Source organism: Balaenoptera physalus (genome assembly GCF_965194825.1).
Source record: "Balaenoptera physalus genome assembly, chromosome: 6".
NCBI lineage: Eukaryota > Metazoa > Chordata > Mammalia > Artiodactyla > Balaenopteridae > Balaenoptera > Balaenoptera physalus.
This window is the reverse complement of record NC_138885.1, coordinates 72,462,645-72,488,854: the sequence shown is the minus strand read 5'-3', so window position 1 is coordinate 72,488,854 and position 26,210 is coordinate 72,462,645. Positions and strand designations below refer to the sequence as shown.

At 37.6% G+C, this 26,210-nt stretch overlaps 1 protein-coding gene across 14 annotated transcripts in view; it reads left to right on the top strand.

Moving 5' to 3' along the window:
• ZNF385B (zinc finger protein 385B) overlaps positions 1 to 26,210 on the top strand; it is a 317,869-nt gene that overhangs the window by 182,543 nt on the left and 109,116 nt on the right. Inside the window, exons 1-2 of one of the 14 annotated variants that reach the window (XM_082466745.1) lie at positions 8,544 to 11,019; positions 11,831 to 11,903. The exons of 8 other annotated variants lie outside the window; for them this stretch is intronic. In XM_082466745.1, coding sequence (XP_082322871.1) covers positions 11,870 to 11,903 — 34 coding nt within the window. In that variant the 5' untranslated portion in view covers positions 8,544 to 11,019; positions 11,831 to 11,869. Of the gene's footprint in view, positions 1 to 738; positions 1,005 to 8,543; positions 11,020 to 11,811; positions 11,904 to 20,648; positions 25,102 to 26,210 lie in introns of those variants that run through there. 5 more of the 14 variants (XM_082466746.1, XM_082466733.1, XM_082466735.1 and 2 more) reach the window with 5 other exon arrangements.

The window sequence follows — 26,210 nt, the reverse complement described above, 5'->3', positions numbered from 1 at the left end:
TGGAAGAGAACTGCTATTTCTCCCTTTCTGGTGTGCAGGAAATTGCTATGGATTAAAGAAATGCCAATACAGTTTCCCAGTTAGCCCACTTTAGAAATGTATATGCATGCTCTCCCTTTCCTTAATCTTCTTTTGTTCTCTTCCTTATTCCTCTCTTCCCTGTGGAATGTGTGTATTTGGGCAGCTTTACCTGGTTTGGATTTGATGGGAGAATGGACCAGAAGCTGGATCTCTCACTGCTGGGCCCTCTGCTGATACAAGCAGAAATTGAGCCAGTTAGACCAGAATTAAGCCCCCTATTCACTTCATGTATGCCATTTTAGCAGCTAGAGCGTAATGATGGTTTTTATTCCTCCTGGCATTAAGTCTGAGAGGCAAACTAGCAAGTAACAAGAAAATTCAAAATGAAAGCTGACATGTCTTCCTGAATTCTCCCCAAGGTGCTTGAGTATGATTATTATTTAATGCTTCTTTGTCCCTTAAATATAGGGGGTACCAGTCAACATATGAAATTGTTTCAGATAATAGAAAATTTCCTGAAAACTAAGACCAAAATACGAAAAAATACCACAGTGGCTGAAAGTGTGGGGTTCTAAAAGCCTAAGGTGCAGACTAATGCAGAGCTTTCTGTGCAGTGCTGGGCAGGGTTTTTCAAGAGTTCTGTCATTTTGTGACATTTTCCTTCCTTGTATAGCCCTCAAGCTCAGCCCTACTGTGTCATCACATTTTGCTTTTCAGATTCACCACCACTGATGGTGGGTCAGGAACATCGTCCATGTACACAAAGGACAGTGCACTATAATATTTGAAGATGGAAAAGAAAAGATTCTTCAGTCACTAGGCAAGCTGACCTCAGGGCTGTCAAGCAAATTATGCCAGCCCAGGATGTCTGCTCAGAGAATCACTGTGGTGTGGCAGGTGATGAATGAGTGGTTTTCATGGCCTCAGGCTCCTTCCCAAGAGAGAGAGACTAAATTGGAAGATGATTTAAGCAATCATGGTGGGTAAGTCTGACAGAACTCAAATACCACCCCTTACCTCTCTGCTTGCATGAGGAGTGATGGCAGGACTGGGTTTTGACTTGTGGGATGTTCAATACAGAGATGAGAAAAATCATCTTCCTTATTCATTCTTCCTCTTTGAAATGAAAATCTGCTCAAGCAGAACAAGATTTCTTTATATCAGAAGTGTTGCTGATCCAGAGAAAAGGGCCTGCAAAGTGTTCACCTTTCCAGTGGCAGTTAGAAGCTGGCATTGGCAACATGGCACCCAGCTTTTGACCTCACCTGGGTATGTCAATTCTTTTCATATTCAAGGCCCATCGACTACCACAGAGATATGAAAGACCACTTTATCTTTTGAAAGAACCTAAACATAGGGCAAGTTTGTTTTACTTCATAGATTTTGAAATGGAATTTATTATTAGAAGAAACTAGAAGTTGAATATTCATTAGTACCCTTGATCCTCTTTTGAGCAGAAGACTTGAAAGAAACCTGGGTTTGGAAGAATTTTTTTAATCTTCTCTTTTCCTGTGCTTTTGGGGCCAATGTTAAGTTCTGCCATCTGTAGGACATGTTCATTTTTTATTTTTTTTTTAAATCATGTTCCTAGCTTTTTTTTTTTTTTAATTAATTAATTAATTTATTTATTTATTTTTGGCTGTGTTGGGTCTTCATTTCTGTGCGAGGGCTTTCTCTAGTTGCGGCAAGCGGGGGCCACTCTTAATCGCGGTGCGCGGGCCTCTCACTATCGCGGCCTCTCTTGTTGCGGAGCACAGGCTCCAGACGCACAGGCTCAGGAGTTGTGGCTCACGGGCCTAGTTGCTCCGTGGCATGTGGGATCTTCCCAGACCAGGGCTCGAACCCGTGTGCCCTGCATTGGCAGGCAGATTCTCAACCACTGCGCCACCAGGGAAGCCCAGGACATGTTCATTTTAACTGTCTTTTACTTATAAGCTTTAGCTCTTTCAGGAAATTGTTTTTTGCTTATGTTACCTAAACGGCAGAAATTGGCTTCCATCTCACATCTTCTCTGCATTATTAAAATGCAGCTTGTTGTGCAGAGTTTTAATGGACTCTTTAGGGCCATTACATATTAATGTTATATACTAAGAACTATTAAAGCATTCCAAATAAAACATATTCACCAGTTAAATGTTCTGTTTTATTTGTGATCATGAGTGAAAAGGACAAGCTAGTTATCTTCGTGGTCATTTAGAAAAAAAATGTTGTAATCTAACACAAAGTTAGTCTCCTCATATAAGGCAATGTAATCATATAATTCTAAGGAAGCCTAGAATTTATTACTCTCTCTTTTTGATACTCACCTTTAAATAGTGAAAACAAACAAAAATAATTTCAACCTACTATTGATTATTTAAGTATGAAGTACTTATAGTAAATTCTTAATCTAAGACAGACTTTTTTTTCTTCTGTCAGCAAGAAGAGTGGGATAACAATTTGTCTTCAGCTGGTATGTACTTAGGGATTCTGAACACTTGGAAAATATAATGCTAACTGGTCAACCAGGTAGAAGGGGCAGAGAGTAGGAAAGAAGGTGAGACAAAAATACATCATTTTAAAATTATTTGTCCCACTTTTGTCTCTCAACCTGAAAGGAGTACTATTTTCTCGTCAAATATTCACTCAAATATTTCATATTAAAACTTTGTTCACCGCGATGAAGAGTGGCCCCCACTTGCCACAACTGGAGAAAGCCCTCACACAGCAACGAAGATGCAACACAGCCATAAATAAATAAATTAATTAATTAATTAATTTTAAAAAAAGTAAAAAAAAAAAAACAACTTTGTTCAACCAAGTTAACAACCTATAAATTTGGGCCCTGGGTGCTTTCTTTTCAAACAGATGAGGTGGAGTCCCAGTGTATACTGAGAGCCCTAGTTTAAAGTCTGGCAACATCTAGAATGTCTGTTCCCCGCTCAGCCAATCATTTTAGATCAGGGTAAGTCATATAAATTTTCTGGACCTATCACCTCATTGACAGTAATAGACCTTGGACTAGATTCATTCAACAGATATTTACTGAGCTTCGAATATGTGCCATGTTTCACTTAAGCATTAAAAAAGTAAAAAGCAGCCTCATCTTCAAGGAACTGAGAGTTAATAGGAGAGACACCTGTAAAAACTAATGTGTGTAATAAAGTGGTTTTTTTTTTTAACTGAAGTATAGTTGATTTACCATGTTGTATTAGTTTCTGTTGTACAGCAAAGTGATTCAGTTATATATATATATTTTTTTTTTTCATATTCTTTTCCATTATGGTTTATTACAGGATATTGAATACAGTTCCCTGTGCTACACAGTAGGACCTTGTTGTTTATCTATTTTATACATAGATAAATGCAGTTTTTATATAGTTTGTATATAAACATAATTTATACATAGTTTGTGTCTGCTAATCCCAAACTCCTGACTTATCCCTCCCCCACCCCCTTCCCCCTTTGGTAACCATAAGTTTGTTTTCTATGTCTATGAGTCTGTTTCTGTTTTGTAAATAAGTTCATATTGTGCCATATTTTAGATTCCACATATAAGTGATATCATATGGTATTTGTCTTTCTCTTTATGACTTACTTCATTTAGTATGGTAACCTCTAGGTTCATCCATGTTGCTGCAAATGGCATTATTTCATTCTTTTTTATGACTGAGCAGTATTCCATTGTGTATATATACTGCATCTTTATCCATTCATCTGTCGATGGATATTTAGGTGGCTTCTATGTCTTGACTATTGTAAATAGTGTTGCTATGAACATTGGGGTATATGTATCTTTTCAAATTATGGTATTCTCTGAGTGGATGCCCAGGAGTGGGATTGCTGGACTATATGGCAACTCTGTTATTTTTCATTTTTTAAGGAACCTCTCTACTGTTTTCCATAGTGGCTGCAGCAATTTACATTCCCACCAACAGAGTAGGAGGGTTCCCTTTTCTCCACACCCTCTCCAGCATTTGTTATTTGTAGACTTTTAATGATGGCCATTCTGACCGCTGTGAGGTGGTACCTCATTATAGTTTTGATTTGTGTTTCTCTAATAATTAATGATGTTGAGCATCTTTTCATGTGCCTATTGGCCATCTATATGTCTTCTTTGGAGAAATATCTATTTAACTCTTCTGCCCATTTTTTGACTGGGTTGTTTTTTGTTGTTGTTATTGAATTGTATGGGCTGTTTGTATATTTTGGAAATTAAGCCCTTGTCAGTCACATTATTTGCAAATTTTTCTCCCAGTCTGTAGGTTGTCTTTTTGTTTTGTTGATGGTTTCCTTTGCTGTGCAAAAGCTTCTAAGTTTGATTAGGTCCCATTTTTAAAATTTTGCTTTTATTTCTCTTGCCTTGGGAGACTGACCTAAGAAAACGCTGGTACAATTAATGTCGGAGAATGTTTTGCCTATGTTCTCTTCTAGGAGTTTTATGGTATCATGTCTTATATTTAAGTCTTTAAGCCATTTTGAGTTTATTTTTTTGTATGGTGTGAGGGAGTGTTCTAACTTCATTGATTTACATGCAGCTGTCCAGCTTTCCCACCACCACTTGCTGAAGAGACTGTCTTTTCCCCATTATATATTCTTGCCTCCTTTGTCAAAGATTAATTGACCATAGATGGGTGGGTTTATTTCTGGGCTCTCTATTCTGTTCCATTGATCCATATGTCTGTTTTTGTGCCAATACCACACTGTTTTGATTACTGTAGCTTTGTAGTATGTCTGAAGTCTGGGAGGGTTATGCCTCCTGCTTTGTTCTTTTTCCTCAGGATTGCTTTGGCAGTTCTGGGTGTTTTATGGTTCCATATGAACATTAGGATTATTTGTTCTAGTTCTGTGAAAAATGTCAGGGCTAATTTGATAGGGACCACATTAAATCTGTAGATTGCTTTGGGTAGTACAGCCATTTTAACAATATTAATTCTTCTAATCCAAGAGCATGTGATATCCTTCCATTTCTTTGAATCATCTTCAATTTCCTTTATCAATGTTTTACAGTTCTCAGCATATAAGTATTTCACCTCCTTGGTCAGATTTATTCCTAATTATTTTTTATGTGATTTTTAAAGGATTGTTTTTTTTTAATTTCCCTTTCTGATATTTCATTGTTATTGTAAAGAAATGCAACAGATTTCTGTTCTGAAATGCAACAGATTTCAGATTTATGTTAATCTTGTATCCCGCTAACTTGCTGAATTCATTTATCAGTTCTAGTAGTTTTTGTGTGGAGTCTTTAGGGTTTTCTATATATAGTATCATGTCATCTATATATGATGGCAGTTTTAACTCTTCCCTTCCAATTTGGATACCTTTCATTTCTTTTTCTTTTCTGATTGCTGTGGCTAGGACTTCCAATACTATATTGAATAGAAATAGTGAGAGTGAGCATTCTTGTCTTGTTCCAGATTTTAGGGAGAAGGCTCTCAGCTTTTCATCATTGAGTATTATTTTGGCTGTGGGTTTGTCATAAATGGCTTTTGTTATGTTGCAATATGTTCCCTCTATACCCACTTTGGTAAGAGTTTTTATCATGAATGGATGTTGAATTTTATCAAGTACTTATTCTGCATCTTGTAGTAAAGTGGTTTTGATACTATTACAGATATTTATATACGGTATAAATTTTTTGTGTTGGGGCGGGGCACCAAAGAGGAGTAATTAGTCCTATCTGGGTTTAGGTGAAGGAAGGGAGATTGACAGAGACTTTACAGAGAAGATGCTTGAACTGAATTTGAGTATTATTCTCTAGATGAACAAGGGATAGATGGTGTAAGAGCACAGGCCTGTAGGACTAAGTCAGCATAAAGCCTCAGGACCTAATAAAGGTCCTGTATGGATGGAATATAAGTATGAAATGAAACATGCAAGTGCTGGCTGGAACAGATGGAAAAGGCTTCCCGTGACACACAATTCTGGATTTTTGTGAGAAGCCATGACACAGTTCCAAGTAGAGTTTGTCAAAGGTTCATATATGTGTTCTAGGAAGACCACTCTATCAAAGTATGGCAAAGACTTGGAGAGAGCAAAGATTAGAAGCAAGAACTCAAGTTAGGAGGTTATTACAGAGGCACAGGGGAGAGGTAATGAAGGTGAGAGTAGTGGCTATGGAGTGGAAGGGAAAGAACTGTAAGACATGAGGGAAGTGATTTGTCTAAAATCACTGAATGGATGAGGGGTGAAGAAAGAAGAGGAAGGTCTCTATCATACCTTTCAGCTTCAGCCTCCCATGAGTCAATTATTCAAGACTCAAGGGAAGATTTTCATAAACACACTTAAATAAGTATATTTTTAGAGCTTGATAAAATGGCTTATTGTTTTGAAATTCTTGCTTTTAAACTATTAGAATCATTGTGTTTTTGAAGGGAACTGAATAATGTTAGTGCCGAATGAGTCAGGTATAAAAACTTGATTCTTTATTCAGAAGACATACTATTGACAAGTAAATGGGTACTGTTAAGTCACCCTGAATCATGTGGCATATTGTGAAGAGGCAAAACAGTCCAGTTGTGCTTACATTCAGAAATTCTATGAGATAGCTTAATATAAATACCCAGGAGACTCAGAGAGCCAGAAGCAAGAACAGAGCCTGTAAGCAGCATCCACAGCTAACCTGAAGTCAGAACTCATGCTTAAAATTCCTATTACCCATCCCCACCCGCCTTCAATTTGATTTTTTTTTTTTTTGACTCTGGGTGCGTTTGTCACTTACCCTACCATGCAACTTTCTTGAGAGTGTTTCTCGTTGATCCCATCCCATTCACTCCATCTCCCTATAAGAACACACCAATAACTTGGCTCTCACAAAGGCCACCATGTCTTCCCGATTGCCAACTCCAGTGGAGTGTCTCACTCCTTATCCTACTTGATCTTTATGTCATGTTTATGAAATTATCTCATTTTCCCTCTGTGACATCATGATCACCCTTGTTTTCACTCACATCTGTCCATTTTGCCACTGTCAGGTCTGTGGGCTCACTCTACATTCTCCCTGGGTCATTTCATCTACACATATGGCTTCTATATGTAGATAGTGTCTATTCTTTGGCCTCAGTCATGTCCTTATGTTCCAGAAACAGAAATCTAACTTTCTTTTGAACATCTTCACTTGGTTTGTTGTCCCTCGGGCAACTGAAATTTAACTCATCCAAAACTGAACTCCTTCTTCCCCAAATGTTTGCCTTTTCTGATTACAATCTCTCATCCTGTCATGACTAGACCCCTGAATTCTTCTGCATGCATATGTACCTTTTCATACTTTCTTCTCATGCATACCTCCCCACTCTAAGCAAGCTAAACCACTTTTATTCTCCCAGATATATATTGTACTCTTTATAAACTCTGAGTCTTTGCAGATGCTTAGAAGGCCTTCTTGATGCACATAAAAACAGATACACACATACAATCCTTTACTTTATCTGGCTGAATTTTAGTGAACGTTCAAGCCTCTGTGAAAAAGTTACTTCCTCCAGAAAACTGTTCTGACCCTGGGGCTCCATTGTTAAATACCCAACTTTTGTAGTTTTATGGTGGCTTATACTCTATTATAGCAGTTGTCATTTGGGGTGGGAGGAAGTAGGAAGTAGCAGGGTAATTTTTGTCCCTAGGGGGCATTTGACAATGTCTAGAGATACTTGGTGGTAACAAAGTGTTGGGGTGCTACCAGCAGCCCGTGAGTAGAAGCCAGGATGCTGCTAAATATCCTGCGATGTGCAGCTCCCGCAGCAAAGAATCATTAGGTACAAAATGTCATTAGTGCTGAGGCTGAGAAACCCTATTCTGTTGTAATTGTGTACTATTTATTTTTCTATTTCTGTCACTAAACTATAAGCTTTTGGAGAATAGGAACTGTGTCTTACTCGACATTGTATATACAGGAACTAATAGGTATATTGGTTGCTTGGCATATAGTAGATGCTCAGTTAATATGAGTGCATAAGTGGGTGGACAGATTGATGGATGGTTTGAATGGTATCCCATTCGAGCCCAGAGAGAAAACCTACATATGTGGACTGAAAAACTGCATACATAATCGGTTCTGAGGTTATACTTCTAAAGTGGCCTTGATGCCACTTCTACTGTTTGAAGTCTGATCATGGAGAGCAGTAGGTGGGCTCAAACTATGGATTCATGTTTCCATTTCATTGCATATTTAAATATACATGATTTTACTTATTTAAATGTTGTCCTGTATTATGTGTTCAGTGAGATATAATAATGTATATGTACCCATTGCTAGTAACTGACATAGTTCTAGGTACCTACTATAAGCAAGACATTTTAGCATGTTGTGCTGGGAAAATAGGGTTTGGTTTAAACTCTGGCTTAGTTTCAATATTGAGCCGTGTAAACCTAAGAATTATATTAATGTCACTAATCTTTAATTTTCTCACCTATAAGCATAGTGTTGTTTTGATGATTACATGGACTAAAATAAAGTACTTGTTATAGAAAATACTTCTGCCTCTTCTCCAAACTACCTATATTAGTTAGGAATTGCACTCGACTCAGAAACAGAGTTCTGATAATAATTGTTTATGGAGATAGTTTATTATTCTCCCACATGATAGAAGTCTGGAGGTCTGCAATCCAGGATTTGTATTATGCCCCCAGAACTTCACTGAGGAAACCAGGCTCTTTCTAGCTGAACACTTTGCCAGTCCTAAATATGGCCCTGGTACTCAAAACGCCTACTAGAGCTCCAATCACCACTTCTGTTCGCCAGGCAGCAGACTGGAGGGCAGGTTGAAGAAGGTCATGCCCTCTTTCTTTTAAGGAGCCTTCCAAAACACATTTCTGCTACAGTGTGTTCATGTGTACATTCCTTAAGACCTAGCATCTTAGAATTCAAAGGACAGAAATGTAACATTTAAAGAATTCATTTTATCTTTTTATACCTAACATTATTTTACCACCTCCAAAGGTGTGTGTGTGTGTGTGTGTACGTGTGTGTGTATATATGTATGTGTATGTAGTCCCTGATAAGTTTACTATTTTTTGATGCAGACTTATGGAAATGGAGCTCATCAGTTCTGACATTCAAAAATTATTTAATTTTTAAAATCACATTACTTACTAAGAAGAGGGTGCAAACAATGACATCCCAGTAGCACTGAGCACACCCAATATCCAGATCTGGATTTCTAAATACCATTCTCTAATAAACAGACCTAGGCATCCTTGGAGATCAGGGTTAACATCACCAGTAATAAGTCATCACTATCATCTATTCCTTTGTATGAAGTGATGAAAAGGGCACTTTACCTCTGTGGTATTCTTTCAAAAAACTCGTAACTTCAGTCCAACCATGAGAAAAGCATTTAAATAAACCCAAATTGAGGGATATTTACAAAATACCGGTACCCCTCAAACTTTTCAAGGTCAAGATAAAAAAAGAACAACTGAGAAACTGTCAGGGGCTAGAGGAGACTAAGGAAGCTTGATGAGTAAGTATAATGTGGTATTCTGGGATTGTATCCTGGACAGGGAAAGGACATTAGTACAATATGAATAAAGTCTGGACTTTTGTTAATAGAAATGTACCAATATTGATTTCTCAATTTTGACAAATGTACCATGATAATATAAGATGTTCACATTAGAGGAAACTGGGTGAGGAGTATGTGAGAACTCTCTGTATTATCTTTGTAATTTTTCTGTAAAGTCAAATGTATTCCAAAACAGAAAGTTTATTTTAAAAATACAAACTACTGACACACATTGAAAGCCTGTTACATTTACTTGTGTAGGACATTATCTACATTATATGCATTTGAGTATATTTTCCAAGCATGCAGGGACTTTGTCTCGTTTTTTCTTTTGCTGTCTCCCCAATACGTAAAGAACTACCTGACATAGAGTAGGCACTCAATAAATATTTGTTAAGTGTTGAATGAATGCACATATGTTGCCTTCTGAGAACAAATTTATGTGTCAACCTAAGGATAGCACTACGGAAGAAAGCGCACACCAAAAATCCCTCTGATCTGTTTCTGAGTCATTGTGATTTTCCAATGTATTATTTTGTAAATTATTAGGGCATTCTGATTAGCCCTCCATTGCACAGTCCAGGAGAATCAGCATACTTTTTCTCCATAATTTTCCTAATGGAACATTTTGTATAAAGAGGGATAGGTCCTGGAGGAGTTGATAACTGACTGTCAGGTACTTTATTAGAAAAATAGGGGTTTGTGACACTGATTCTAATTCAAGGAAACTGAAGCAATTTTATAATCCTGTGAGATTAATAGATCAGGTGTTAGAAAGTGGCACAGTAGTAATTTTTTATAAATTAGTAATTTTCTCTCTATTAGTATAAAAAAGGGTCTAATGGGAAAGGCACTTGATTAAAACCCTAGCCTCACCGCTTACTACCTATGTGATTATAAGGAAGTTTTTAAATCTCTCTAAGCCTTAATCTCGAGTAAAACTGAGATAGTGATGCCTCACAAGGTATATGTACAGTCCTCTACTAATGAAAATACAGGATAGATTACTGTAACAAATGCTCAAGAATACAGTGGCTCTCACAAGCTAGACGCTTGTTTCTATCTCACCTAACAACCCAGGAATAGTAACAAAAGCTTTTTGGAAGCTCAAGCTACTCCATCTTGTTGCTTAGCCACCTCTGGTCTGCATTTCTTTTTTTTTCCCCCAACACGTTCAACTCACCCTCACTTCCACATTCCAGGTCGCAGGAAAGAGAAAATCTAAAGGAAACACATCTTTCCTTCTAAGGGCATGACCCAGAAGTTATCACTTCCACTTATATCTTATTGGCCAGAACCTAGTCATGTGACCCCAGATAGCTGCAGTGGAAGCTTGGAAATGTTTTCTTTAGCTGGGAAGCAATTTGGCCAAACTAATACCTCTGGTTTTGTGGAGACTGGCACGAAAACTAGCAGAGCCTGCCATAAGCACCCGGAATAGTGCCTTACACTCTGAGGCAAATGCTCCCCAAATGATATTCTCTTCAAATCATCTCAAAGAGGATTAGTGTAAAAGGAGAAGGTAGGTGACAACATTTTATCAACTATGACTTTTGCATCAGTCAGAACTTAGCATAGACCTTCCTGGGAAGCTATGTTTGCATTTGAAAACTTGCTTATCTTCTTATAAATTAAGACACAACTCCCAAGAAATAAGATTTATATTCATCCTAAGGAAAATACGCTGCAGAATTAATATTTCAAAGTGTACTTGTTTTTATATGTAATGGCTTCAGCTAGCTTTCCTTCTAGCTCGGCAAACTCCGGTAGGTTAATTTAGGAACTGTGCTCTGGTGGAAAAAAGAAGATACAAGGTGAATTATGTTACTTATTTTTAATGTAGAAATTATTTTGTTTGCTCAGTTGTAATTTTGTTAATCAGAATTTTTCTACTATCTATTCTTTGCATGGATTCAGTTTTAAACTTTCTGCAATAATTTATACTTACAGATGTGGGACTGCATCTTTGGGACCTTTTTTCCTTTTTTCTATTGGTTTGGTTTGATTGCTTTCCTGAGGATATTTACTTTAACCTGCTGAACTTGGACAGTTTTGTTCAGTTTTGTTTATACAGAGCCTCATTCATGCTAAGCTTGCCTAGGACATTCTTACATTCATGGACCCCAACTGTAGGTTGTCAGCACCTCATGTGATCTATCAGACCACACTGCTATCCTGCTGGTAGCTGGACAGGACTCAGTTGGCCCTGCTCTTTAGGTGACGTTGGCAGTAGGAAGGATGAACATGATACTGATCATAGTAGTCAGCTTGGGCTGCCATAACAAAATGCCATAGACCTGGCCAGTTAAACAACAGACCTTTATCTCTCACAGTTCTGGAGACTAGGAAGTCCAAGATCAAGGTTCCCACAGATGAAGTTTCTGGTGAGAACTCTCTTCCTGGCTTGTGAGTAGTTGCCTTCTCTCTGTGTCCTTACAAAGAGATAGTGCTCTGGTGTTTACACCTTCTTATAAGGGCATCAGCCCTACTGGATTATGGCCCCATCATTATGACTTCATTTAACTATCACCTCCTCACAGGCCCTATCTCCAACTACAGTCACATCGGGGATTAAGGCTTAAACGTATGAATTTTGGGAGAATACGAATATCAGTTCATAACACTACTCTCCCTTTTATTTATCATGGCACCCACAAAGGGTGAATGTTTTTTCTAATACTTGCCCTGTGCCATCCTGGGTAATCTACCTAAAATTTCCTAGAGTAGAAGAAAAGATTGTTCTAGAAGCTTCCTAAAGTCTCTCTCTCTAATGAGATATCTGGTTTAATGTTTTTTGGCCTCACAAAATGCTTTTGGAGTTATCAAACGTTAAGATATTGCAATGAAATAAAATGATATTTATAAAGCACTCTATAAAGAACAGTTTTCTTGCTTACATTAGTTCTTGAACCTTCATGGTAACTCCGTGAGAATTGTTGGAATGTTTTCTTGGCTCTATTTTATATATTAGAAAATTGAAGTTTGGAGAAGTTCAGTAATTTACCTAAGGTCTCAGAGCTAATAATTGATTGACACTGAGACTTTATTCCAGGCCTTCTCATTTCTGGTCCACAGTAGACCAAATATGAGCTTGAATTTGGCTCTAGAGTCACTAAGGTTTGGTTTCAATCCAAGTTTTGTCACTTATTAACAGTAAGTTAGCAAGTTACTTAACTCACTAAAATTCCTCAATCTTCTCTGTGACATGGAAATAATAGAGTCCACCTCACAGGGTTCTAATGAAAATTAAATTATATAATGCATAGAAATCACTTAGCATAGCACCTGCTGCATAGAAAATTGTTCAGAATTGTTGGTTATTATTTTTAAGAACATATTAAATCCTACTGCATTGAATTTAACTCTGAAATCAAATTTATACATTTTACTAGACTTTAAGATAAAATATTATGCAAACTATGTAGGCTATTGACCGATCTCAAAACACTTTACAAGTTTATAGGTGTTTAAATTCATAGCACGGATTATATTGAGATGTGAGCATCTGAATTGTCACCTCAACATCTGTCTGTGTATGCTTATTCTTGACTGGTCAAGCAATAGATTAAAACAGTTAACAATTAGCAGGTATTTTAAACTCTACCAGTTATACTTTAAGCAAGCCAGTGGGATATTTTTAGTTATCTCGCTTTGGTTTGAGGTCATTTAGTGCTCATTAATAAAGGAAACTGAGTTTGGAATTCTCATTTTTCATTTCACACCAGTAACAGTTAACATATGCTAATAATTGTGATCAAAGAAACATTAAAGAAGAAAAGATTTAGCTGCTTGAAATTTGCTATACAGAAAAATCAAATTATTTGTGACTGTTCTCCATGTTATCCAGGATTTAATCCATTGAAATATATATTTTTTCTATCAGTCTGATTTTACAAGCCCAAGATAAGAGGTCATTGTCACATAGACTTAGATCAATGACTGAAAGGTACTCTCCTAATGTGCCCAGATTTTTCAAGTAATTTAATGTGTATGTCAGGGTAAATTAATAACACATACTGTAATTTGTTTTGCACATCAGTCCTGATTCTCACATGGAATAGGTAATTAGAGAATTTCATACATTTCTATATTTAATATGTGTGCATGTTTGTGGATGTACAAGTAAGGGAATGTTCTTATTCAGATAATTAGGTAAAGTTTCATGCAGGAGGTCAAATAAGCTTTCCTCAGGTAGAAGAAACTACACCAAACCAGGAGTTAACACAGTTGGAGCAAAGTCTATTAGCAATGTAAATGTCATTACCTCAGATCTGTGATCAGCTGAACAAACAGTGAAGGGCCAGTGTGACTTTCAGGCTTCAGGAACAGAATAAATGACTTTGAAATGAACTGCCTCCCATTAGTTGCATAGGTTAGTCAATTCTGAATCATCTTGACTGGGAATTAATGATACTGATGACTTGAGCTGACCCTAAATGGTTCTCAGTATCTGGTCAGGAACTATGAATACATGGATGAGTAAGGTGGATGATAGAATAAAATTATTTTCTTTCTATGCCTCGTAGATGGTCTCAGAGTGACTGTACACACATGGTCAGACAGCCGCACACTCTCTGATGGTTTTGATTTGAGAAGGCAAGATTAATAAACCTATGATATCAGTTTGTTTTTGTGTATAATTGTTTTAAGATCTATTGTTTTTGTGTATAACTGTTTTAAGATACAGTTTAATCTGTGGTATGTATTCAAAAAGGACAGTTACACATTACCTTGTATATAACACACTCATTGCCCTTGTAATATATGCTCATTATGTTTTCCCTACTAGCTTCTTGAGAGCAGAGACCATGTCTTACTCAGGATGAACACTGGGCCTGGTTCATAGTAGATGCTTAAGAAATATTTGAATGAACGTATAAATGGATTTGAGCTTGTGAATGGAAGTTTATGGTCCTTAAATGTGCAACATACATAAATAAAAACATGATATGAAGAATATATCAGTGTGTGTATAGATGTGCACACATGCACACACATATATACCATATTCAGAGTATTGTCACTAGTTAAGTAATTAATGTCTAGGGTGTCTAGCCACATAACAACATGTAATTAAATAATGACTAATTGCCGAAGCAGCAAACATATTTTAAACTTATTAGTTTCTTAATGTGAAAAAATGGACATATGTCAGTTTAAAAACATTATGAGAATTAAATATATCATCCCAAGAAAACTTACAGAAATTCAAGCCCACTGACATTTATTCATGGCCACCAGTTTTGGGGGACTTTTTGAACAAAGACAGACTTAGTTCAAACCACAAAGCAATTATTTTATTTATTTTTTCCCTTACTGTGGACAGAACTACTATTCATTTTAGTAATTTATGAAAAATACTGAAACCTAATTCTCCAAACTTATGTTAAAAATCAATTATAGTTGTTATATGAAGTTATACAACTTATAAGGTTTTAATAAACCCTTAAATTAACCTGATTCCCCCCCCCACCAAGATTAGTAATTATAAAAGAGTACAGGTCTAGTTGCCACATTTCCTACTAGAAATGTACTGACATAGCATGGACAGAGTTTCTATTTAAAGTAGATACCAGCTCTGTGTAATTCAAGAGTTACAGTCATAGGTCTTACAGATGGAAAGGAGCTACAGTCACATCTACCTTTTGGCATGTTGTTAGAGAAACTGTATGTTTCACTGTGAACCTATGTATCTTATATATAATCAACTTTAGATTATCTGCTCGAATTAGAACTAGAAGCAGCTGAAAATGGAAAAAATTATTCTCATATCTCATCTGAGATAGCTTTGGCTTACTCCCCACTGACCTTGGCCTTAAAAAACAAGATCCCTTCAATCTAACTGGGCCTGGATAGCCTGCTAATTGCCTCAGTGTGTTCTGAAGTCCTCAAAGAAAGTCTTAGTTTTTACTCTAGTAGCCCAGTGGTATAGGCCTTTTTCTCCGTGTCATATTTGCCCATTTACAGGTAATGATTAGTTTCTACTGCCTCAATATATTTTCATATCCAGCTTTCTTTCTTATGTCCTGTGTGAAGAATGCTTGAAGTAATCTATTAAGAGATTTTCCTTAATTCCTTTTTCTCTAGCAAAAGGACCAGTCTTTATTACCACACACTTAATTATTAATACCTTGATCAGGAAGGCAAACATACTAGGGTAGGAGAGATTACTGGAACTAGTCCAGCATAGATTACTGGATCCAATCAGTTGGATTTAATGTATATTTGTTGAAATGCCTGAGTTTTTTAAGCCCATCGTGGATATGGGATTATAGCCGGGATCCAAACATCTCCTGCCTCCTGCCCTCTTCTCCAAATTATAACTGTAATATTAACATTTCTTTGCCACCAATTTTCTCTGAAATCATTATAAAATACATAAATCATTATGTTTGAGTTTGGCAGTTGTTAAATAAACATTTGCGTAGAACTAGGTGTACCTAAAATGATTGTGGATAGAGCTATTTACAACACAATGTGGTAGGTGTGGTGATGTGGAATGTAGGTGTTACAGGAACACAGTGGAAGGATACTTCATCCAGCCTTTGTTGTCCGAAGAGAGATTCCCTGTCTTAAAAAATGGGTAGAAATAGATAAATTAAAGGGGAGGAATAGAGCAAAGGGTCAGTAGGAGGAAATCACAGAGGTGAGAAATAGCATGATGTATACAGGGGATGAGACAAGGATAGTACAAAAATGAATGTCAGATGATAGAGGTCTCATTGTGGAGGACCATTTAAGCCATAATAGTGTAAATCACATGATGAAGGCAAAGGTTCATGGGCATGGAGACCCTGTTGGTATTGTTCATGCCACGGTCCCAAAATTGTGCATTGATCTGACACACAGGTCCTGGCCCTCAGCAAATATTTGTTATATAGATAAATGTAAAAAGGATTTTAAGCAGAAGAGTAATGTGTTTCAATTTGCATTTTTGATATATTGTTCTGGCAGCAGCCTGGGAGATGAATCTAAGAAGAATAAAAGTGGAGTGAAGGTGACCAGTCATGATGGAAGAGGTGAGGGTATGAACTAGAGTCAGGGATGATTTTGGAGGATTCATATTGGAGGACTGAACATCTAGAAGCTGGTGGTTGTGTGACTATGAGAAGAAAAGGAGAGCTAGGAGGCAAGTGTTATGGTAGAGTTGCCATCGTTTAACTTGAAGAATACAAGGAGAGGAGTTTTCTAGGGGAAGAATCAAGTTCAAGTTTTTTCTGCAAACGTATCATAATTCAAATTGTTTCAACTTTTACTTTAAAAATGAACCCGTGATAAAATTCTTATAGATTTTCAATGAAAATCATGTAGCACTTCAAAATTTTTAAATACCCTGGGGGCATTTCATTAGCATTAGGTGGAAAATATAATCTAAAAACATGAACACCTCGCCTTTAAAAAAAAATTCTTTTTTATTTTTTATTTTTATTATATTTTTATTACTTTTTATTGGAGTATGGTTGCTTTACAATGTTGTGTTAGCCTCCACTGCACAACAAAATGAGTCAGCCTTACACATACAGATATCCTCTCCCTTTTGGACTCCCTCCCATTTAGGTTACCACAGTGCATTAGGTAGAGTTCCCTGTGCTATACAGCATGTTCCCATCAGTTGTCTATTTTATACACAGTGTCGATAATGTATATGTGTCAATCCCAGTCTCCCAGTTCCTCCCACCACACCCCTTTCCCCCTTGGTATCCATACATTTGTTCTCTACATCTGTGTCTCTATTTCTGCTTTGTCATTATAAGATCATCTATACCATTTTTCTAGATTCCACATATATGAGTTATTATACGATATTTGTTTTTCTCTTTCTGACTTACTTCACTCTGTATGACACTCTCCAGGTTCATCCACATCTCTACAAATGACCCAATTTCATTTCTTTAAAAAAATTCTTTTTTATTTTAATGACACCAAGCATTTTGACATAACTAATACCTACTTATTTTTCACACAGATATTCTGGTAGGGAGAGAAATATGTTAATTCTTTCCTCCTTTTTTTTTTTGTTGGCATTTTTCCCCGGGGTCTAGCTTTATGCATTGAAGATGGGGGCGGAATCAGCTGCCACATTGGAGCCTCACTCCCAGACAAGTGGCCTTTGAAAGCTTTGCCACTTTGCATAGAAAAGGAGCAGTGCTTGGAGGCCAAGGAGAATTCCAAATAACCAGCATTTCTACTTCTGTGTCTCAATCTGGTTTTAACATTTGGTGAGGAGTGAAGAAAACTCAACAGAACAAAGGGCCATCCTTCATTTGAACTTAAAGTTCAAATACTGTTAAGCTTAATTTGTATTCAGATGGTTACAAGTATTGTGAAAGTATATAATGATTGTTCAGTGAAGGTTTATAAGAAATATTAATGTTTTTCTTTTCTTACTCTTTGGCACTGGCTCTCTTCCTCTTCTAAACAGGTCATTTATTATCTCAGGATATTCCTTTAGGATGAGTAACTTCATCCTCTCCCATTTCAGAGTAACATCTCTCAGCCCCAATAAGTTTGGTTCTAGAGGTGGTTATGGGGCATCCAGTTGGCAATAGCCAGCGGGTATCTGGATATACAGAACTGAGACTTGGGGCGGAGGCCGGGCTCTGAGTAGCAGCTGTTGGCAGAGACGGTGCCCTGAGTGGCAGAGATGACCCAGCGAGGGGGTGTAGAGGGCCACCAGCAAAAAACCAATGGTGAAGCCCAAACATCCACATCCACAGAACCAGAAGAGGAAGAGCAGGCCCCAGAGACAGAGCAACTTGATCAGAGAGGCCAGAGGAGGGCAGGAGAGACGTATCTCAGAAGACAGGGCTGTAGAGAAGTTTAAGAAGGAAGGAAGGAGAGAGCAAGTGAAGCAAAGACCTCCTTGGGCAAAACCCCTTTCTGTCCTATCAACCTGCCTCCCACTCAGTCCTCCATCCTTACCCAACTCTTTGGAACCATAAGAGAAGATGATAGTTCATTGTATCTGTGCATATAAATATTAATGATTTATGCCATGTGAAGATGTAATTTCCTCTGTGTGCAAGCATGGCTTTAGATTAGCTCCTTTTAGCATCGCTCCCATCTGGTTTGTTTATAGGTTTTGTGGCTTTTAATGGTCTTTTCCTATAAGTAGCGATAATTAATGTGACTATAATGCAAGTGTTTCGGTGGTTTGTATTTTCATGGTTACCCAGCAGATTTTACCGTTGTTTACTCTGGGATATTTTTCAGTCCACTCTGCTCCTTGTGCAGGATGAAACAGATAAATACCTTGCTCAGAGGCAAACAGAAATAGTTTAGATTCTGCTTCCATGGACTTTCTGCTTTGTTGTTTGCACTAAGAGAACTCCTAAAAATTTTGAGAAGGATAAACAGAAAAGTTCCTTTTATTGTACCGTGTTCTGAACAAGGACAGTGCTGTGTGTCCAATTTGTATCAGTTTTGGTCTGTATTTTATCCACAAAAAGGTGCGGTTCTGTTTTTCTCTGTATAGATTGTGGTGTAGCTATGTTCCCCCCACTGTAAATTGAGGTTTATGTGTAGGATTCAAATCCCTTAATCTAGGCAGGGGTAGTACTGCTATTAAAGTACCCTCATTTTGTTCATTTGTATTTGCCCATTTATCCTGGGGAAAGACTTTGTTATCAATCTTTAAGATCATTACAGTAAAAAAGTGATTTTAAAAATCATTCCTTTTGGTTCATAAGGATACAGGTCTGTGTAAAAGGTAAGTAAGATGGATCTAATAATAATGTTATACTTTTTATCAAGTGAATGTCAAACTTCATTATAAACCTTATTTTCTATGGCATTTTGGCGAGTTTGTTTTGTTTCTATTTCTTTTATGTTCGAAGAAACCGAAACATAAATTAAAATTTTAATCCAAAGCCACATAGATCTGAGTAACCTTGGCATTGCTGACAAAACAACTTGAGATTTTCCTCCAAGCTTGTTTAAAATATTGATGGAGCCCTTGAAAGCTTTCTCATTTGTTTTTCTTTTTTTCCTTACATAGTATTGATTTCTATTTTTTTAACTTCAAAAATTCACACAACACAATTGTTAAAAAGTTCAAAACTAACTTTCTTAAATTTGGCTTTTAACCTAAATTTTAGATTTTTAAAAAAGACCTAACTATACTGCATATGATATGGCTAATGAATAATGAAGACTAATATTCATCAATATTGAGCAAACTGATATAATTTACTTTTAGAAAGTTTGTTTTCAAGAACTGAACCCATCCGTTAGGGGCTTTTGTTTGTTTGTTTTTGTTCTTATTTTTTCCTGGTAGCCACTACCTTCACAAAGGATTGTTGGCATATCAGTTGATGTTTAGCCTTACAAAATAAAAAATAAAAATTGTATTTTTTTTTCTGAAACTGAGTGCTATTACTTAAAATTGTCCTTTTCGTATTGATAGCACATTTAAAAATCTTGGAGACTAAGAAAAGACTATAACTTAGATATATTGAGAAGGATTAATTTCTGATATAGATATGCTATAAATTGCATGTGTAAAGTCTGAGAAGATATATTAGGGAAGTATATGAATTAGCCATTCTCTAACTTTCTTTGTCTTTGAAGGATAAACACTTACTAAGTTAACATCACTGCTTGAGAGCAAAACGTTGAAATATTGACTAAATCTAAATCGTTGCTGTAATATTTAAGACAACCCCAAATCAAATATAATTCTGGAAATTCAGACACATTGTCATTTACTGAATTGTCCTGGTAACTTTTATGATGGCCGTGTACTTTAAACAAATGATTGTCTTAGATGAATTATAAATGACAGCCTCATTCAAGAATTCCCTTTTTCATGGCTGTCGTTTGTCCACCCTTCCTCCTAGTGGTGGAGAAGAAGCGGGGCAGAGTGGGAGGCGGAGACCACCACAGCCTAGCACTTAGACCCTGGGCACACAGTCTCAGTGTGTGGTATTGAAAGATAAAAAACAAGAGCCCTGACTCTGAGGGGTGCTGAGGTCAAAGCTCAGAAAGCAAATTTCCCTTTGGGTTCACCGATCCCTCTGTGTTCCTTCCCTGTGATTGATCCCTCCATCTACCCATTGCTTTAGTCCACTGGGTGTCAGCCCCATATCAAATCAGTTACCATGTCCTATTGATTCTACCTCTTTCATCTGTCCTTTCTCACTACAGCCAGCCTAACCCTCAGTTCATGCCAGAATTGTCTCTACCCTGGATTACTCTAAAGCCACCTACTTGGACGTCTTAGCTCCATCCGCCTCTGCCCCTCCTCCCCTTCCCCAGCGGCATCTCTTGAACATACACATAATCCATTCTCCAGCCACTGATGTTCCTTACACGTGAGTCTCATCATGCCATGCCCTTTTTAGAATCTGCCTTTGACTCTCCAGCACCTTTAGGTCAGGTCTGAACGCATTAACATGATCCATGAGACCTGCATCGGTCTGGTCTCAGTTTACCTTTCCAGAAACATTTCTCACTCCGGAGACATATTTTAGTCAATACTGAAATACTTTCAGTTCAAGGTACCATGCTTGCCCTGGCTCCAGGCCTGGTCTTATGTGCAGTTCTCTTTACTTAAAACAAATGTGGAACCAGCTCTTCCTCTTCTCCTTCCTCATTCCCTTTTGCCTAGGTAAATCTTATTCTTCAGGTTTTCAGTTTAGACCTTCCTTCTTTCAGGAAGCCTTACTGGACACCTATGAACAACTTAAGTTCCCTCAGCGTTCTCAGTATTACTCCTATGGTCACACTTATCACTGTGTTTTAAATGCCTGTGTATTCAAGTGGACCCTTCACACGACAGTTAGCTCCCTGGGGGCAGGGGCTGAGGGTTTCTTGTTTACGGATATATCCATAGCACCTAGCACACTGTGTGGCTTATAGTCAGCCATTATTAAATACCAGATGATGTTCAGATAGGTGGATTACATCCCAGATCACCAGTAAAGATAGATCAGGGAAAACAGGAAGGAAAGCAGGTATGGAGTCATACCAAGGGGATAGAAGAACCAGGCAAGCTGAGAGAGAGCAGCACTGAAGAGGAGAAAAGCAGGCAAGCTTGCCCTGTCCTACCATTTGTGAGGCCTCAGACGGTAATACAAATTGAGGCCCACATATATCTAACTGTTATAAAGTTAAAAGTCAAGCCACTAAACTGCTAAATGAAGTATATTTTATCCTCCTACCTTTACAAATATATATTCATGAAAACCTGAGAAGACCAGGTATTATTTTAGAATTCCCAGACACGTCAAAGTTCTGTGCCAGAAGAAGGATGCACGAAGTGGCTCTGGAGTCTTGACACCACAGTCCCCACGGCCAAGCTCCATCTACGTTTCCTGAAAACAGCCATCCAGAGGCCACTCCTGGGGCCCACAAGGGTGTTGTCTACATCAGGAAGTGGCTCCAGGGCCATTAGAGTGTGGACATATGGAATCCCAGGTGCCCAGAATGTGGCCTAGAAGGGGCAGTGGAAGAGCATAGACTCCATGTGGGCTGATCTCCTTGCCCTGCAGACTAGGGAGAAGCATGGCCAGAGAGGGTTGTGTCTGAGGCTGACATTGCAAGCAGGAGATGACCTGGATTTATTCTAGTACACATAGTCCTAGTGTCTATCTGTGAGGGTGTAGCATGGGCAAGGACTGTCTAATATTGTATTTTTAAAGCCCCATTCAAATATATAAACATACCTTAAAGGTTGTAGATACAAGACCATGTGACTCTCTGTTCTGTTGTATTCTGGGAAGCAATTTAGTGCCTAAGAGCAGTCTTTCAAGCTGAAACAGGGTTCTGAGTTGTGAGTTGGTTTGAATCCTGAGTTGTCCATTTACTGGCTGTGGAGCCCTGGGCAGAATGCTTCATCTGCTGAGTAGAGGTAATAAAATCTTCCCCTAGGATTGTAGTGAAAGTACATGAGGTTAAAGTCTTTAAAGGCTTAGATCAAGTAAATGCTCAATAGATCACAGTGCTGTCATCATCATCATAATCACTGTCATTTTTACAGCTGTTATTCCTTCCTGTCTGTAACTATTGAGATGACCTTGGGCAAGTCATGTAACCTCTCAGAACCTCAATTTCTTCATCCATAAAATGAGGTCTTTGGAGCAGAGGATAACTAAATTTCTGTCCAGTTAAGATCAGGGACTTTTTGGAGTGCCTTCTTTTTCAATTTACATTAAACCGGAAGTTGACCCCCAGGCTACATTGTAAATTGTTAACAGAAGTTATCTACTATGCATATAATATCACTGTATATTCTATTTCAAGCAAACCTGATATTGAAAATGTGAATCTTTTGTAAAAACTGAAAAACTCTGGATTAAATGTACAGTTTATGAAGCAAGTACTTGTGATTCATTGTAGAGTTCCTTTATTCACTGGCTCTTCTAGTACATTAAAAATTAAATTTGATTTACAAAAGACATTCAGTTTGCCTGCAACTTTTCAGGGACATATGCAGAGATTTTAAATCTCTTTGAATCACAGAATCCTTTGAGAATTGATTAAATCTGATTCCATTCTCCCAAAAAGGAGCATGGTTGCAAATATTTGCATATAATTTTTGGAGGGGGGTGGTCCATGGATCCTAAGTTAAGAATCCCTGGCATAAAGCCAAAACAAGAACAAAGCCAGTGAAAATGGAATATGCCAAGGACATTGGAGACATTTTTGAAATTGGACCTCGAAACACCTGGCCCTTTCCAGGATGAGAAAAACAGAGAACTAACATTTATTGAAGGCATCCTCCATGGCAGACACTGTGCTAAGCATTTTATATGTGTTATGTTTTTCTTCCCTTTCCAAATCTAAACAAGACAGGTATTATTTCTGATGGGAAAACTGAGGTTCAGATAATAAGCAATTCTCCAAAGTCACATCGCTAGTAAATAGCAGAAACAAAATTTGAACTGGGGTCTGACTCTAAAGCTACTACGCCATGATAAAAAGCCCCAAATTCCTTCACATCTCTTTCCAAGCTCCCAAATCTTGTGAAAGAAAAGATCACAAAAATGCAGATTTCTCTTCCTTAGTGAACTTCTTACAAGGGAACTCCCTAAGCCAGCTTCATGTTGAAAGCCAGTTCTTCCCTCTCCTGTGTTCTGTGCTGGCTCATTGGAGCTGGGCTGACTTGCAGGAGTGCTGTTGAGAAGGGGTAGGGTCCGCGGAGAGCTGAGGGATGTGGCATTCTCTTGGCTGGCCCTGACTCAAAAGTTCTGATCCCCTACGTGCCCCAGTAAAGGTTTCAGCTGACATCTGTGTAAAAGAGTTGTCAGCTGAGGAGCAGAGAAGCGGCCTGTCAGACTCAGAATGTCCCACTTGCCAAGTCTCACATGAGAAAAGTGAAGACAGGCCCCATTTGGAAAAGAAGAGGTGCTCTGCAAGAGATTTATTACATAAGGGTCATGTTGCAAAACATATGCTGCGCTCAGTAGACTCAACTCCTCCTTGATTCATTCACATTTCACAAGATAGCTAATTAATCTCTTTAAAACAGAGGGAATGGGTGGCAGAATAAATGAAAGGCCTTATATGAAGGACAAAACAATCTGAGTCTTATTGGAATCCTGTCTTGGTCCTATAAGCTAATATTGAACTTTCTTCATAAAGAGCCTGATCCAGTACTATGCAGAAATCACTGAGGTTTGCACACTTACAGACTTTATATATCAAGGTGAGGTCTGTATCCTCATGTTCTAACCTGTCAAATTAGAACATTCTTGGTGGGTTGGAAATAACACTCACAAATCCATTTTTGGTTTCAAGTCATTTTAAGATATGCTATCTTATCACCTCAGACTTCACAATGTGTCCTAGAAAATCATGCTGTTTTCGCAGTGATATTAGAGGCACAGTGAGATGTGGTATTTGATTTAGATTTTCCTTATAATTTCCCACGTGATATAGAACTGCTTCATGAAATCGCTTGCTGCTAAGCATTTCAGACCTTTATGTGGCAGTAATGAGAAAAAACAACTACACTTGAAAATGTTCAGGAGTGAAGCATGCATATTTACAAGTAGCTGACATCTGATATGTAATTTTTCTTATATGCTATGTATGGTGCAAGAGATTTTCCTGTAGTGTAAAGGAGGTACCTTCTTCTTATATCAGCGAGGCAGCATAACGTAGTGGTTTAAGTGTCAACTCTAGAGCCAGCCTATGTGGGTTTGAGTCCCAGCTGTACTGCTTATCTGCTGTGTGACCTTGAGCAACACACTTAAACTTTGTATGTCTTGTTTTCTCATCTAGAAAATATAGATAATAGCAAGTTCCTCCCTTACTGAGTTAATTTGAAGATCGGGTGAATTAATATATGTATAATGTGCTTAAAACAGTGTTGCATATAATGTGTTATCTGTGTTAGCCATTGTTATACAAATGTGTAAATATGACCAATAAATTGTACTTTAAGTGTTAAAGGGGTCAAAAAATAAGTTAGCTTATCCTTAGTTTAGGATAAGGCTTTACGCCAAGTTTATTCTTATCTCTGTCTTGAGAAAGCTGTAACTAGGACGGCTACTATTCTTCTCTCTTATAGCAAGTGCGCATAGCAATCAGTGGGTCCCCTAGTATCTGTGGACTGAGGATCCTTGTGTACCAATAAATGGAAACATGCACCAAATATTTGGTAGATACACATACCCAATGTATTCTTGCCAAATGCATGTCAGCCCTACTGTATAATGAAATACAGGCAGACCTCGTTTTATTACACTTGGCTTTATTGTGCTTCACAGATATTGCGATTTTCACAAATTGAAGGTTTGTGTCGATGCCATTTTTCCAACAGCATTTGCTTACTTCGTGTCTCTGTGTCGCATTTTGGTACTTCTCACAGTATTTCAAACTTTTTCACTATTATTATATTTGTTATGATGATCTGTGATCAGTGATCTTTGATGTTACCACTGTGACTCATTGAAAGGCCCAGGTGATGGTTAGCATTGTTTTGGAATAAAGTATTTTTAATTAAGGTATATACATTTTTTTTTAGATATAACTCTATTGCACACTTAATAGACTACAGTATAGTATAAACATAACTTTTATATGCGTTGGGAAACCAAAAAGTTCGCTTTATTGAGATATTTGCTTTACTGTGGTAGTCTGGAACTGAACCTGCAATATCTCTGATGTATGCCTGTACCTTTATTTTAAATGTTACTGACTTCATAATAGTATTACATATAATACTATGCATATACACTCAATGAATACTAAGGAAAAAGTGTGGTAATAGTATGTGAGGGGTCCTTCAAATCATTTGGTGCTTAAAAAGTGTCTTCATTTTGAATACCTAGAATATAGTTGTTGTTCTCATGGAGATTATATTCTAGTGAGAGACAATGAACCAGTACACAAATAAGATGAGATAATTTTAGAGACATAAGTGGATGGAGTGAATAAAACAGAACAATGTAATAGAAAGAAGGCCTTGCTGAAGTCCTCAGTGGTGTGTCTACTGCGCTGAGACACAACTGAATTGGGGGAAGAGAGTTCCACACTCAGAGAACAGCAAAGGCAAAAGCCTTGAGATAAGTATGAATTTGACATGTTTGGGAAAGGGAACAGAAGCTTAGATCTTGGGGGGGCGGTAAGGAGAGGTGATATAAGTTGAGGTTTTGGAAGTAAGCAAGGGCTTAATCGTGTAGTAACTGTAGGCCGTGGTAAGGTGTTTGATTTTATTAAGAGTGCAGCGGGAAACGATTATGTGCTAGAATAACATGATAAGATTTG